The sequence below is a fragment of the Genypterus blacodes genome, unplaced genomic scaffold (genome assembly GCF_046128005.1).
Source record: "Genypterus blacodes isolate CSIRO-AG114 ecotype Tasmania unplaced genomic scaffold, CSIRO-AGI_Gbla_v1 ptg000055l_1, whole genome shotgun sequence".
NCBI classification, from domain to species: domain Eukaryota; kingdom Metazoa; phylum Chordata; class Actinopteri; order Ophidiiformes; family Ophidiidae; genus Genypterus; species Genypterus blacodes.
The window spans coordinates 1,463,029-1,477,500 of NW_027466867.1; the positions used below are offsets into that span (position 1 = coordinate 1,463,029).

Sequence of the window (14,472 nt, forward strand, 5' to 3'; positions counted from 1 at the left end):
ATCTCCTTGGTGAGTTAAACAAGGCAGTGACACATGAAGCCTACTTGTATGTATAGCATAAAATGAACATCGCCTCATCTGCAAACCGCTCTAAAAAACACTGAAATGGATCAAACCTCCACATGTAAAAGATTCATCTGAGCTGGCTTCTCCAAAAAACACATCAGCGTACGACAGCATTAAATACAGCCATTTCCTTCCGTCACATTGATAAGAAAGAAAAACTGACCATGAGCCCAAGGACAAAGAACATGTTGATCTTAAATATTAACCCTTCATTTTAATACACTACCCATAATAGAAAAGAAAGCAGACCATAATACCTCATGCGTTATATACTGTACATGTCACATTCAGAAACGAGGCTGGCATGGGTGAAGTGAGATGGTGACAGTACGCAGGACGTTTAGAGGACTGTCTGCTCCTCTCTCACAGAGGTACAGCTCCATCTGTGAACGCGCCGCATCGAGGGTGACTTTCACCGGAGCATCACAGAGTCCGTCACCAGGGGAACCAGCCATTTCCATGCTCACCAGTGCCATGGAGATCCTGCAGCTGCTCTTTCATGGCAAGAAATGGAGAGTAGTTGGCAAGTGGAGAGGGAAGGGAGGGAGGGAGGGGGGACCTTGGAGACTTGGACAAGGTAGAAGCTCCATCCAAATGCCTTCTTTTCATATTACATCCACTTGCCTATTCTTAGGACGACTAAAGAACAATCTGTGCTCTTCTTTCAGCCGTTGATTTTGTTACATGATCACTTTTTTGGGGTGTGAGTTCGGTGCCGTCTGCAGTTGCTCATCATCCCTTCTCCTCAGCGGGCTGTAAATGGCATTTAACACGAGACTGGCTGCATTTAGACAGTATGGCCCTTTACACACAGCAGAGTCAAACACTACTGATAGATTCACAGCTGCAACGTTGTGAAACAACGAATAAAGGGTACAGTGTGTCAAGTACGGCGACGATATACAGTAGGTATCTGAAAAGTCACACCAAGAAAATAAAAAAGGAGGATGGATGAGAGAAGGGACGTGCAGCAGAGGATGAGATGGCATACAGATGGAATAAATGGTGAGGAAATGAGGGCGAGGCATGAATAGTCAATCAGCACTTCTAAAAACTGTAAATGGTGATGGATGCTGCAAGATCGGAGTTGGAATGTAGAAAAATTCATACATGAAAGGGTCTGGAATGTTCTCTACCGCCAGCGTGGTTACAGCATGCATACAGCAACTCTCTCTCTCTCTCTCACACACACAGACACACACACACACACACACAGACACACACATCCTGTCTCGTAGCCCTGCGTATCCCCGCTCCCCAGTGAATGGGAGATGCCATGCATATTCCCCTGCAGGTGCAGCAGGTATCGTTATGGCTGGAAAAAAGAAACAACTGAATGTTGACAGCTCTCCCTGCTGGTAGGACACTGGCACCGCAGCTGTGTCGTTCCCAAAGCCTGAGTAGAAAATGGCTATACTTCAAGAATGAAATATTGACTGTTATGAGGTGGATATGGTTACCGGAAATCATATTTGCTAAGAATATGGTTCAGTATTGACCCCGGTCCTTCTGAAACGAGGACTTCTACTATCACCGTGTCGCCCTTGAACGTCCCACACACTCTTTTCAGGTATCTGACATCAGTATCAACCCTGATCCCCAATAAATCATGCTATTAGGTCATAACAAACCATGCACTGTCACTGGAATCCCACAGTAGCTGTTGGTTTTTTACACTCATGCGTTGTTCTCCTCTCCTAATCCTCCTTTTTACTAATTGTTGATAGGTACAGAGGCATTTTGAATACTCATATTGTGCTGCTGCTGGATTACCCTTTGAAAACGACTCAAACATGTACGAAAAAGCAAAAGAACACATGATTATCACGTGGTGCTTTCGGGACTTTGACCACAAGAGATTTGGACTATGTTCTTAACGCGTTTGTCACAATAGTGTGTTGAATATATTGTAAATATATCCTACATTATAAGCATACAGCAGCTGGTGCCTTATATACAACGTATGCTGGATGTTTACAAAGAGTATGGATAACATATTTTTCCTTTACATTATCAAGATCTTTTTTTTTCATCGTACACTTGACATACATTACACAAGAGGAATATGTTCAACATCCACAAACGACTGTAAAATACTGTAAAAATACTGAAAAACAAGAACATTCAGGGTCTGCCTGGTGAGTGTTTAAAATAGGGCTTAGAAAGGAGAAGCTATAGGTACACAGAGAGAGAGAGAGAGGGAGAGAGAGAGAGAGAGAGAGAGACAGAGACAGAGAGAGAGAGAGGGCTCGTGTGGGATATGAAGTCAGCATGAGGAGAAAAGGACTTCGCGACACCGGAGAACACGACGCTGCTCTCAAGTTTTCTGCCTTCCGAGGAGCAAAAAGGTCGGAAAAGAAGCTGTGCAGGATGCAGGCATGCAGATCACTGGAAAAAACAACATTCGGCCCAAGAAGAAGAAGAAAGAGAACAGAAAGCACACCACGGGACAGAAGCCAAAGCAACTGGATAAGAGAACATCTGCTCAAGTAGAGGAAAAGAAGATGGTGACTCTCTTGCTGAGATGCAGTGTTGAGTTACATTGCTGCGTACTGGAGTGTCTACTTATCCTGCCGCCTCTAACTGGCCATCGGTAACTAGAGAGAAAAGAGGAGAGGAAGTAGAAAAGGGAGCTGCACCGTCTCCTACCCTCACCCACGATGTACACAGCAGCCACAGCCACCACGCCTTTAGTTTGGTTTCTATACGGGCGCTTCAGAATTAATTTGATTCAATTTGACACAATCGGTGGCCTTCTCAGCGGAATATGCACGGGAGCGTCAGGCGCTGTAACGTCCGGGCTTCTGAATGGAATGTGAACACACCTTTGTAATGTGGCCAAATGTAAAGTAAAGCTCCAAAGGACCGGCTGATGTAGAATGAGTCCAGGAGCCGTTACAGCACTTAAGAGAAATCAAACGGACAGTCTGAATCTGAAACAACGATGTTACAAATACTTAAACATGTTTGGTCCCTCAACTGAGCGAAAGGTTAAGAAGAAGAAGTGGTAGAATTTAATGGGAGAGGTGCCTTCAAAGAATAAAAAGGACGAAAGGAACGGATGCTGGATGTAGGTCCCTGTACGGTGCCCTGTTCAGTCCATAAGCACCCTCCTTATCCCACTGCTCAGTGCAGTACGCTGCTGCACCCAGCACATCTTCTCAAAGACACCTCACCTCTGCAAATCTGTGGCCTGCCGCACCATCGCTCCTCGCTGGTATTTGCCCAGCCACTTTGCCAGTCTCAGGATCTGCACCTCCTCTAACAGATGAGAAGATCGGGGTGCCGGGTAGGGCGTCGTGGTCGGGGGAGGGCGTGGGGTAGACCCTCACTCCTGCACCCCCTTAGAAGGAGAGCTCCAAACCCTAGCGGATCTCAAATAACAACCTGTGCAGGGAGACAGCCTGCCGCTGGCAGTGCAACGCCGTGCCGCTCCCGGCGCCCCCGTCCCCGTCTCACTTCTTGACGGCCTGTCGGTAGCTGTGTCTCTGGCCTTCCTGCCGAGGCTTGCCGCTGCAGACGCTGGCCTTGCTGCTGTTGCCGCCGTCCCTGGTGCTGCTGGCCTGGCTGGCCTGGCTGCTGTCCTGCAGCGTGGGGCTGGAGTGAGCCCGCTGCAGCCCGTTGTCCTCCAGGAGCTGGGACTCAAACACTGACAGGTCTTCCTCGCCGCTCCGGATTTTAGCCCGTAGCAGCATGGCGTAAGTGCCGTAGCGTGTTTTCTACAAATGAGTATGAGTGAGGGAAGACAAAGACAAAGACAAAGGAAGAGATTTACGATTGGAGAGAGAGCTGCAGGACTAAAATAACCTCTTAATACCCCACTGCCTTTCTTATTTCTTTCTTTTATCGTCCGGCTCACCTCAAACTCCAGGTATTCGTCACGCTGGCGGTACTCGTCCAGCTCTCGCCCTTTGCATTTGCGGTCAGGAGGGTAAGATCGTAACTCAGCTAGTTCGGTAGAGATGGCTCTGAATCGAGCTTCGTGGGATTTGACCTGTTCCTCCTGCAAACACAACGTCAACAAGGTCGACAAGGTCAACAAGGTCAACAAGGTCAAAGCTTACATCATCAGAGAGATCAACACAGTGATAAACACCTGTGAGCTTTTACTGACACTTTTTCTCGGTCCCAGTTGTACAAACACACACAACAGCAAACTGATGATGTTTTCATTATGGAGTAATGTTTCCTGCTCGCTGCGTTGGCTTGTATTGAATTATTTGCCTGTATTATTTATTGCTTATTCTTGGAGAAACTACAGCGGGCAGCAGATTGATTTCTGAGATGTGAGGAAAGTAGGTACTGCAGTTATAGACATAATGGAGACTGGTGATGAATTGTAGGAAGTGTTAATGCTGTTAAATGGAGGGTTTGTTTATGAAAATTTAATTCTAATGACTCTGGGAACTCCATGAAAGAATAATGAGACAAACCAGACTGCAAACGGCTGCAAACTACTGATTAGATGTTATTGATGGTCAAAGACTTGGATCAGACTTGTCTTAAGCTTGTGGCAGTAAAGTGATGATACCTCAGACAGTTTGGACATTGTCCCGGGCAGCAGAGGCCGACTGAACTTCTTCTGGGAGCCGATGGCTGCAGGGAAAGGAGGCGCAGAGAACATGGAGGCGACCGTGTTGATCCGCGTGATCCAAGACTGCATCTGCTCTGCATTCCTGTGAAGCATAACACAGGTACACGCCCACACACACACACACACACACACGGGCAAACACATGCATTGCAATTATCAGATACTACTGCATGCACGCATCAGCACATGGCTTACAACTTCAAAGGGATCATCATCAGAGGAAACTGCTTTAGTGTTGACAAAGAAGTAATTTTGGAGCCAATTAATGCACAAGAAAAGGGCCGGTTATACTCTAACAGAGCCATTAGGGACCCATGAGGAATATCAGACTGAATCAGTCTTGCTTATGGTCCCTTGAGAGAGAAAGAGAGAGAGAGAGGGAGGGAGAGAGAGAGAGAGGGAGAGAGGGAGAGAGAGAGAGAGAGAGAGAGAATCTGGGACAAATGCATGTAAGCTGCAACTGGAGCACAGCGCCTGTCCTCCAGAGGACTGGAACATGTGGCTACTTCCTGCTCTCTCTCTCTCACACACACACACACACACACATGCCCTTACCCTGCTCTAAACACACACTATATATTCACTGCCTCATTTCATACATCAGTGATACATCAGCACACGACACCGTTCACACACGCACACATGTGCACACCTGGCTCTGACTCGTGGATGCTCCGTAACGATTGGCCGATTTCTTACAGACTAAACGGCTGCAGAGAGACAACAAGACTCCAGCATCGACCTTGGAATGTGTTGATAAGATGAGCCTTGGTCTCTGCTGACTGTGATTACAGTAATGAGCAGGATTAAGATCCTTCCTCCAGATGAGAGATGAAGGTTTAAGATCTTAATGAGTCAAGTCTCGATGCGGACGCCGAAGCTCACACGCCTGCATGCATTCTGTGTGTACAGGGACTCACGATGCCTGGAAGAGATACACCCTCCAGTCGGCGGTCCGCAGGTAGAACACGTTGGGCCTCTTGCTATAGTCTGACGCCTTCATGGCCAGTGAGTGGTGGATGGACACGGCGTTCTTCAGGTCCTCGTCTGAGAGCTGCTTCTCCGGCCTGTATTCCCCCTGGCATGACAGACAGACAGACAGGCAGACATCAATAAGAGATGAGCGCTATGACTAAGGGCCCGGGCTTTCCTTTAACTGTTACCCAAGCTGGTGAGCGGTGAGAGAATATGTTTTTAGATTTGAGAAGCGGTGAGATGAGGAAGTGTTAAACATAAACACTAACACTGCTCTAACTCCCCCATCATGCAATGTTAATGCTGGGAAGCTCGGCAGACTGAAGCGATGTCAGACTCATACTACTACTACCACTACCACTACTAGGCTTACTATTACTATCACACAGGGAAGGACTGTACAGACTTCAGGCCTCTTACCTTCTGCAGATAGAGAATCAGGCCTTTTAAGATGGCGTAGAAAGTCTTCCACCCTCTCTTCCCTCTTGGTGCTGTGAATCGTAACAGAGGAGTTATCAGAATACCTGCAGTAAAAGCTTCGGACAGGTGATTTACGCTTTAAAGTCGGGGTAAAGTCGTCGTACTTCTCTTCCCGTCCGAGTCGGCGTGGACTTTGCGCACCAGGAAGCCGTTGTTGTACAGCAGCGTTCCGGACGGCTGCTGCGCCTCTTCCGACAGGGGCTTCCCACTGCTGCCCACCCGCTTCATGGACCTGGAGGCGTTGGAGTCGCACAGGCTGTCCCCGAGCTCCGAGAACGACTTACGCAGCTCTTCCTCGTCACTATGGAGATGGAAAAACAGATTCGCATGGTGATCAACACTTATGTGTCATGGCTCATTAGCGACATGAACACATCATGGTTCATCCTGTCCTGTTTGCCTCTCACTCTCTCTTGCTTGTTGCTCGAGGAACGGCGGAGGACAAGAGGTGCAGAGATTTCACACAAAGCCTCACACACTGGCAGGAGAACTTTCATTTCATACACATGAGTAATATCGCTGTCTGCTGCTGCTGCCGGGTGCTGAAGGTGCGTTCAAAGCCTGGTGTATCTGGGGGAAACCTGATTGAATGAAACTATGTCTTCAAAGCCTTAATTGTGTTTTCCTCTCTTTCTCTCTCTCCCCCTCTCTCTCTCTCCCCCTTCTGTTCCTCTCTCTCTCTCTCTCTCTCTCTCCCTCTCCTCCTTAGGTCTCTGGAGATGCGGTCCACTCTCCTTGATCAAAAAGCACCACAGCAAAAACAAAACAGAAAAGGGGGTGAAACAAAGTGACACCATCGATCTTGTTGGTGGCACGGAGGTGAGAAACAGGGACATCTTCGCCGCTGGGGAGGAGGAGGAGGAGGAGCGTCGCTGTTCCCAGAATGCACTCTGGGTGTGGGAAAAGTTACGGGAGGCTTTACAAACTTATTAACGGAGACACACGGGGGAGAGAGGCGTTCAGCCACCTCAGCATATGCAAATGAACACACACACACACACACACACACACACTCGCCCAGACGACGCTCCTCCGCCCTTAAACTATCACGGAGTCTTGGCTGGGAGTTAAAGTTTTTTTCCTCTTTTCCTCCCCTTTCTTTGCAGGGTGCACATCACTAATTAAAGACAGACCTTGAGGAGCCATCTTTGTAAATGAGGATTTTGATAACTGCTGAGCACCGGCTCTCTCCAAACCTCGGCTTTATCTCTCCGCTAAACTGCTCCCAAGTGAACTGTGTGCCTTCTCCTGCGTGTGCACACTGCCCGGAAAATAACTCTCCCCGCGCTCGTATCTCCTAATTGTCTCTCCAACACAGTGAGCGCTCCACTCTTCTGTGGCGTGCGTGCGTGTGTGTGTGTGTTTGTTTAGGATATGAAAGCGCATACGTGAGAGAGAGAGGGGATGGATTTGTATTGTTCAGATAACAAAGTTCTTCCTTGGCTAATCCCTCAGGGTGTGTATACATTTTGTCAGTGTCTCACATGGGATTTGTCACATTAAGAGACACTGAACGCCTCGGGCTGTGACAGGAGACCGCCGTGCCCACTGAGGTAACGTGGCGATTCCACTTATTACCTCACCAGGCGGCACCCATGCAAAAGTTCAGCCTGAAAATAGAAAAATGACTGGATGGATGCCGAACCCCCCCCGAGACCACGCTATGAGTAACCAACAGTACATAACAGCAGTTAACCCCATGCAGGATCCGGGGAGAGATAGAAGCCGAGACAGAGCCAATGAGCGTGTAGCCTGTTGCCTGGTAACTGCTGGCCTGCCTGGATCCCATTCTACACAGAGACAAAGTGGAGAGGAGCTGGAGAGAGAGAGGGGGGGATGGATGGATGGATGGATGGATGGATAAGTGACGAGACAGAGACAAAGGGAGGTGGGGGGGACAAAGCCGGGAAGAGACAAAAGCTGATGTTGGAAGATGATCAACAAAATAAGGGGCGAGAGGAGAGGAGAGGAGAGGAGAGGAGAGGAGAGGAGAGGAGAGGAGAGGAGAGGAGAGTGAAGGGAAGGGAAGGAGGCAGTGTGTGCCGGCTGCTTTGTCCTGATGTTGCTGCACGGGTGAAGTGATAGAGGACATGAATTCATCCATCTGTCCTCTTTTACATCCGGCATGTTATTGCAAATCCTCACGTCCTCAGAATCACAAATCAATACAGCCTCCCTGCCCGTCTCTATGTGGCATGATGCAACGGGCGGCACACACTCTGCCCTCCCACTGAAGGCGAGAGGTGGCAGCGGCGGCGGCAGCGGCTGATGATAATAAGACGGGATGATTAGAGCCACTGAGGGACGGAGAGAGAGAGGGATTAGCAGAATAAAAGGAATATTAAAGCAGACGGGCCTTGGCTGATTTTTTGCCATTCTCAAACACTTTTCTGCCATTTTGTCTCCACTCCACCTGTCCTGCTCTTATCTACAAATCTGTATCTCCTTTTATCTCTGACTTGTTGAGCCTCTCTCTCTCTCTCTCTCTCTCTCTCTCTCTCTCTGGAAGGGAGGGGGTGCACAATGCCCACCACCTCTCCCTCTGCTCTCCTCCCCCGCTCCGCAATGAGGGAGCATGTGTGTGTGTGTGTGTTTGTCCTGTGCATGTGAGTGGAGAACATGTGGGTGCATCCAACTGCACACTGCTGAGAGGGGCCATGTGTGTGTTTCTCTGTGGGGGTGTGAAATAACATCCATGGCTGTGTTTTGTGCATTGTGCTGCTCACCGGGGTGCAGACGTACGTACGGGCGTGCAAACACACACGCACACACACACACACACACACACAGAGGCAGATTTCACATATACATTTAGCAATCATGCAGTCGCAGAAGAGAGTTTGGATTTGTGTCAAAAACAAAATCCCACCTCTGCCTCAGGCTACGACTCCGCTGCATGATAGTGTTTACTTAAGCCTCAATCTGAGAGGAGATGAGTGAATTAGGACTCACAGAGCCTCAACATTCAATAGAATAGAATAGAATGTAATAGAATCAAATCGAATAGAAGAGGCTTGACGGACAAACGTTAAACGGTGTCTTAGTCTTTATCTCTTCTGTCTTTAAACAGACGTCCATATGTCAGCAGAGATGTCTGAACTGGATCGCCTCTGGACCTCCTCCTCCTCCTCCTCCTCCTCCTCCCTGATTTGCTCCGCTGACCGTGTTTTTCCCCCCCGGCTGCTTCGGGAGCGCGGCTGCTATTTTAGGGACTGTGGTGGGAGGCTGTGGTCACACCTTTGTACAGCACGCAGGTAAAGAGCCATTTAAACGGCTGTGCCTCTCTCTCTCTCTCCTTCTCCCTCTCCCTCCCCCCTCTCACTCTCTGTCTCCTTCCATAAATCTCTTTACACGTCTGTGCACACACACGCAAACACACACACACCGTCTAACCATAATTCCCGCATATATTTGTGTGCGTATCGGTTAGCATCTGTGTGCTCGCGCTGACAGGAACACGTCGAGGGGGAAGAGCAATGCGGTAGCTATGGAGTCGTATCCATGGTGCCGTAACTATGGCAACAAAGCTTGGAAAGCCAGCGACTTAATTGGCATCTCTGAGGCACTCTGAAACTGTGATCCAGAATAGCAACCCTTGACACACTAATGTTTCCTTTGGCATGGCAGACAACACTCGCGTCATTAATGAGGACGCTAACAAGTTAATCAATATCCCTTATTGCCTCCCGTCCTTCATTAGGATCTGTTAGTATGTGTGTGTACGCGTGTGTGTGTGTGTGTTTTATTAAAGCAAAGATAGAGCCACAGATGGTGAGCAACGAAACATTGGAGATTGTTTGCCTCATATCAACTCAAAATCAATGTAAAATAACTTACAGTGTCCATTGAAGCTTCTGATTCTTGATTGAGTTGTAGAGAGCCTGTGAGGTGAGAGAGGAAAGTGTTTTTTAGATCAATCACACACACACACACAGCACACACACACACACACAGAGCACACACTCCAGATGCGTCCAGCATGTGATTGGGGAGCTGTGTCCCTTCTGTAATCAGCTCAATGTGCCCTTTGCCTGAGTTTAACCCAATTTCTCCACCCGATCAATCTATGAATCATCCGGTCACTCCATCGCCAGGGCCGTCGATTCTCCGCCCGGCAACCCGGCCAAAACAATGGATAGACCAAACAAATCAACCAGCCGATAAACTATTTAGACTTGGAAATTAAGGCATTGATCTGAATTAAGGGAGGCGAAACAAACAAAGATACAATGAATACAATAAGGTTACAAAAAACATTCTAAAGGACATTAAAGTGTGTGTGCATGTGTGTGTGTTTCGTCTGTATCCACGCAGTCATTTGTATGTTTAGCCTAATTTTTGCAGCCTTTTGTAGGGTAATGTTTTTTTTTTCCAGTTCCATTTCTATCGCCACTTGTGCTTGATTGGATTGTTATCTATTCTTGGTAGCACTTTTAACATTTTTGGGACAATTATTCCAGTTTGGAGAGCAACACTCTAGTCCCATCGCCATAACAACGAAACCTGGCGAAGGAAGCCAAACGCCGAGCTATAGAAGAGGATTAAAGGAAGCGAGCGGCCCTTCGTCTCTTTGCCGTCTTTGGACCGGTTCGACTTTGAAATCTATGACACTGGCGACCTTTACGCACTTTCTCGCCCGTGTGTGTCTCAGCCGGGCGAGTGTGGGGGGGTGGGAGGTGAGGAGAGGGAGCACCGAGCCGCCATCTGACTCTGGCGTAGCCGCTGACGGACAGCTGTGACAGCCCGAGGGGATGGAGAGGATACTTGTGGGCCGTTAGTTCATCACCGCCTCATTCACCTCCGTATTCCTTGTAGAGCAATAACACACAGTCTGTTTCAATGCCACCATAATTGCCGCGTGCGGGGGGTGGGGGGGAAGAAATCCCATCCGCGGCTGAAATCAATCATGTGCTCGTTACCCTCCTCCTCTGATTAAAGTTGCTAATCCGGACGGTTTCTACTCCAATTTTGTCGCATTGTGGCCTTGAGTCAAACAAAACTGGGAATTCTAATGAAGCACCAGTGCGTCTAATCAGGTTAAGTTCCCACTAAGAAAATCTTGGAATGACTCAAACTGCACAGTGTCATGAATATTAATGAGCAGCAGCGTTTCCTCCATCGTTACAGATTGAGTTCAGGTCTCTGGCTTCTGTAAAGTTTCACTATTCAAACTGTATTTTCAAACTGAGGCTGCTCATACATATTCATCATCCCCACAGACAGGAATACTGCCCGAGTTTCCCAGGTATTCCAGGTTTGGCCGGTTTCACAGCGCTAAGAGACTTAATGAGCAAATCTTCATATTGTATCTGTGAGCTGGAAGTAGAATTGCAGAATTTAAGCAAAGCCTCTGACCGTTGATCTGCAGATTGCGACGAAAGGAGAGGTCATACAAAAATAACTCAACCCTCACCTCCAAACATCAACAGTAAAGGACTCTTGTGTGTTTAGGGGAAGGAGACTAAAGAGGGAGGGAGGTGTGGAGCCAGATAAATCAAAAGATGGCTGCAGGTTTTGGTATAAATCAAAGCCTCAGTCAGACTGGCTGGCTCTCCTGGCTCGTTGAGAGAAGGATTAACGTTTGACACCTTCGCCTACTTGCTTCATCAACGTCACCTGGTGCCTGGCAAATGAGGGCCATTAGCCTTGAGTGGTGGGACTTACACAATATGCCGCACCGAGTTGTGATGTACGGCCAAATCGGACGCCGGGTCCAGTGAACCGATCCCCCCCGTCCCCCTCCCTCCCTCCCTCCCTCCCTCCCTCCGCCAACCTGCTGTCTGCTGTGTGGCGCCTCTGCCTCCACACGCAGACGTACGTACACAAACCGCTTGAATGAATTTCCAGAAATAAAACGGTTCCGTCGGCCCATCGGTGCGTGCCGAGCGGAGCGTGAAGGGTTAATGCGCGGCGTCTGGGCTCTGACCTCATCACCCCCCCGCAAGCAAAAGAACAAGACTAAGAGAGTGATGATAGCGAATTACCCCCGCTGAGCCCTTGGGGGAAAACTAGACTGAGACTGGGAGCGCACAGGTGGGGCTGCTTAAACGCTCGATGTGAGCAACAGCAGCGATGATGCGGCGGTGCTTCAGTGAGCGATGGAGCAGCGCCAGAAAAGAAAGAAAAGCAGAAAAAGGCTACAATGGAACGTTACGGTGGATAAAACACTGATGATGAACGATGCTGCTGATATAAAGCGACGTGCGATGACAGATGGTTGGATTGAATGACGTCGAAGTACAAAGACAATCGGGACAATCGGATGAGAATGGCTGTACCTTCCTCCTCTTCCGAGCCTGTGGGTGATTCTGTCCATCCTGAGCTTTTCCTAACAGGTCTGGGAACACCAGGGGTTTAAGTGAGCGCGACCGCGGGGTTCTGGGATAGCGGAACGGGTCCATCATCCGGAAGTCTCTGCCGTAGCGCACGGTGCAAAGAGAGCGTGAGCGTAGGCGCCCTGCCGAGTGCAGGCTGTTAACACCAATCATGGCTAGGGGAGGATGGGATGCGGGTCACGCGGAGCTGGGATCCAACTCCGACGAGGACGCGCGTTCGCTTTAAATCCAACAAAAATTCAGAAGAAAAAAAAGGTGAGAGGCTCTAATCCCAGGCTCTGATGTGGCTGCGGTCCAGTGAACAACAGTGTGTAGTGTGAGATGCTGATGTGCCAAAACACAGCTAGAAGTGAATCGGCCGCGGGGCGATGCAACACGTCACGTGGCCGCTGTCGGTCACTCTGTGGTCATCAAACCCCCGACCAGCTTCTCCCCGGAACGACTTGATCAACATCCACTAGGCTCCTGAATGCCCACCTGGCACTGAATTATTGATGGAGCAGCCATGTATTATACATGTGTGCAGAAACGACTCCTTCACTGCAAATCAATGTCACAGCAGAGGGCTTAGAGGCCAGGTCACACAAGAGGAAGTGAGTCGTCCTTCCACAGGTGAGTCCATCAGTCCAGGGGGATTTCTTGTGTATCTCAGGATGATTGCAGCTCTTTTCCTCCTCTGCTGTGATTGTGTTTAATGATCGCGTTCATGAAAGGCAAAGACATGAACTGCAGCAAACACAAACCTCTCTACGTGGCTGCAAACAGGGAAAAGGTCCTAAAAGTGAGACCCCAGAGTCCAGAGACCAGAAGCACGGGGACCAATCCTTAAACACGCAGGCACTGACACACACTCACACACACACGCACACACAGACACAGACACACACAGACACACACACGGAGCAACCTAAGCTGACACTGTCACAGATGGTATGAAACACTTGCAGAGGTGTGAACGGACAGCCAGCATGAAACAGATGGGTGCAGAAATGCGGAAGTGAAGAGGTAAAAAACACACACACACACACACGGGCAAACAAAAAGATCTGTACACACACGATGGAGGGAAACGATTCCGAGGGGAAGGAGAGTGGACTAAGGTGGAAGGGATTCCAAAAAAAAGTGCCCTCAATTTGGTCTCCAGTCCGGATTTGTAGTGGAGAACAAAGTAAAGTAAACGGATGGGATTGGAGCCCAGAGAAGCTTTGAAGGATCCTGTTGCTCCGGCTGTAAGATGGATCCAGGCACAGCTGAGGTTGTCGGCTTATCCCACTGGAGAATCACTTCTTCCTCCCGTCCTCTGTGTCCGGGTGTGCAAGTCCAGTGTCACCATTTACTCTCTCTCTCTCCTTCTCTCTCTCTCTCTCTCTCTGTGATCCACTTCTCTATCAGTACAGACTCTCTGCCTCGCTCTCTCTCTCTCTTTCTCTCTCTCTCTCTGCCGGTATCAGCTTGGTCCCATCACACATACGGCAGGTGTGGGTGTGCGAGGAGGAAAAAAAACGCTGCTCTCCCGCCGACGTCTTTCATGCCTTCCTTATTCTTCGTCGATCCATTTATTTGGGTGGCTGGGAGGGGAGGGGGCTGTTGCGATCTCCTCTTCCGTAATTCCACTGCTGTGTCCCCCCTCGCTCTCTTTCTCTCTCTCTCACTCAGTCTCTCTCTCACACTCCCTGCTGCTGCGGAGGACAGGGAAGGAGAGCCGGCTGCTTGAATTGCAGAGAGAAAAAGAAGCACATAGGGACGGCGCTCTCTCTACGCTCTCACTCTCTCTCTCTCTCGCTCGCCCGCTCTTTCTCTCGCTCTCTCCCGCTCTCTCTCTCTCTCATTTCGTCAATGCGTACCTCCCTCCTCTCCCTCTCTCTCAGTCCTCATCAGCAAATCACACTCTGCCAACTGCCTATTCCACGCATACACACATAGACACAGGCAGGCAAATAAATATATACACACAAACACACACACATGTTTAAATGAGTGTCTAATTGTCTGGTGCTTCAAGTGAGACCGCATGGAAGGAGG

The 14,472-nt window shown here is 49.1% G+C and overlaps 1 protein-coding gene across 6 annotated transcripts in view; it reads right to left on the reverse strand.

Annotated features, from left to right (window-relative positions):
• Positions 1 to 1,301: 1,301 nt before the first annotated feature.
• Positions 1,302 to 14,472, reverse strand: part of LOC143001815 (PH and SEC7 domain-containing protein 1-like) — a 49,385-nt gene continuing 36,214 nt past the window's right edge. For 5 of the 6 annotated variants that reach the window (XM_076151624.1, XM_076151623.1, XM_076151625.1 and 2 more), the window contains 7 exons: positions 9,953 to 9,996; positions 6,220 to 6,416; positions 6,056 to 6,126; positions 5,581 to 5,738; positions 4,598 to 4,742; positions 3,926 to 4,069; positions 1,302 to 3,785 (listed from right to left, as the gene is read on the reverse strand). In XM_076151624.1, the coding sequence (XP_076007739.1) occupies positions 3,522 to 3,785; positions 3,926 to 4,069; positions 4,598 to 4,742; positions 5,581 to 5,738; positions 6,056 to 6,126; positions 6,220 to 6,416; positions 9,953 to 9,996 (1,023 nt within the window). In that variant the 3' untranslated portion in view covers positions 1,302 to 3,521. Of the gene's footprint in view, positions 3,786 to 3,925; positions 4,070 to 4,597; positions 4,743 to 5,580; positions 5,739 to 6,055; positions 6,127 to 6,219; positions 6,417 to 9,952; positions 9,997 to 12,393; positions 14,201 to 14,472 lie in introns of those variants that run through there. The other variant, XM_076151629.1, reaches the window with a different exon arrangement.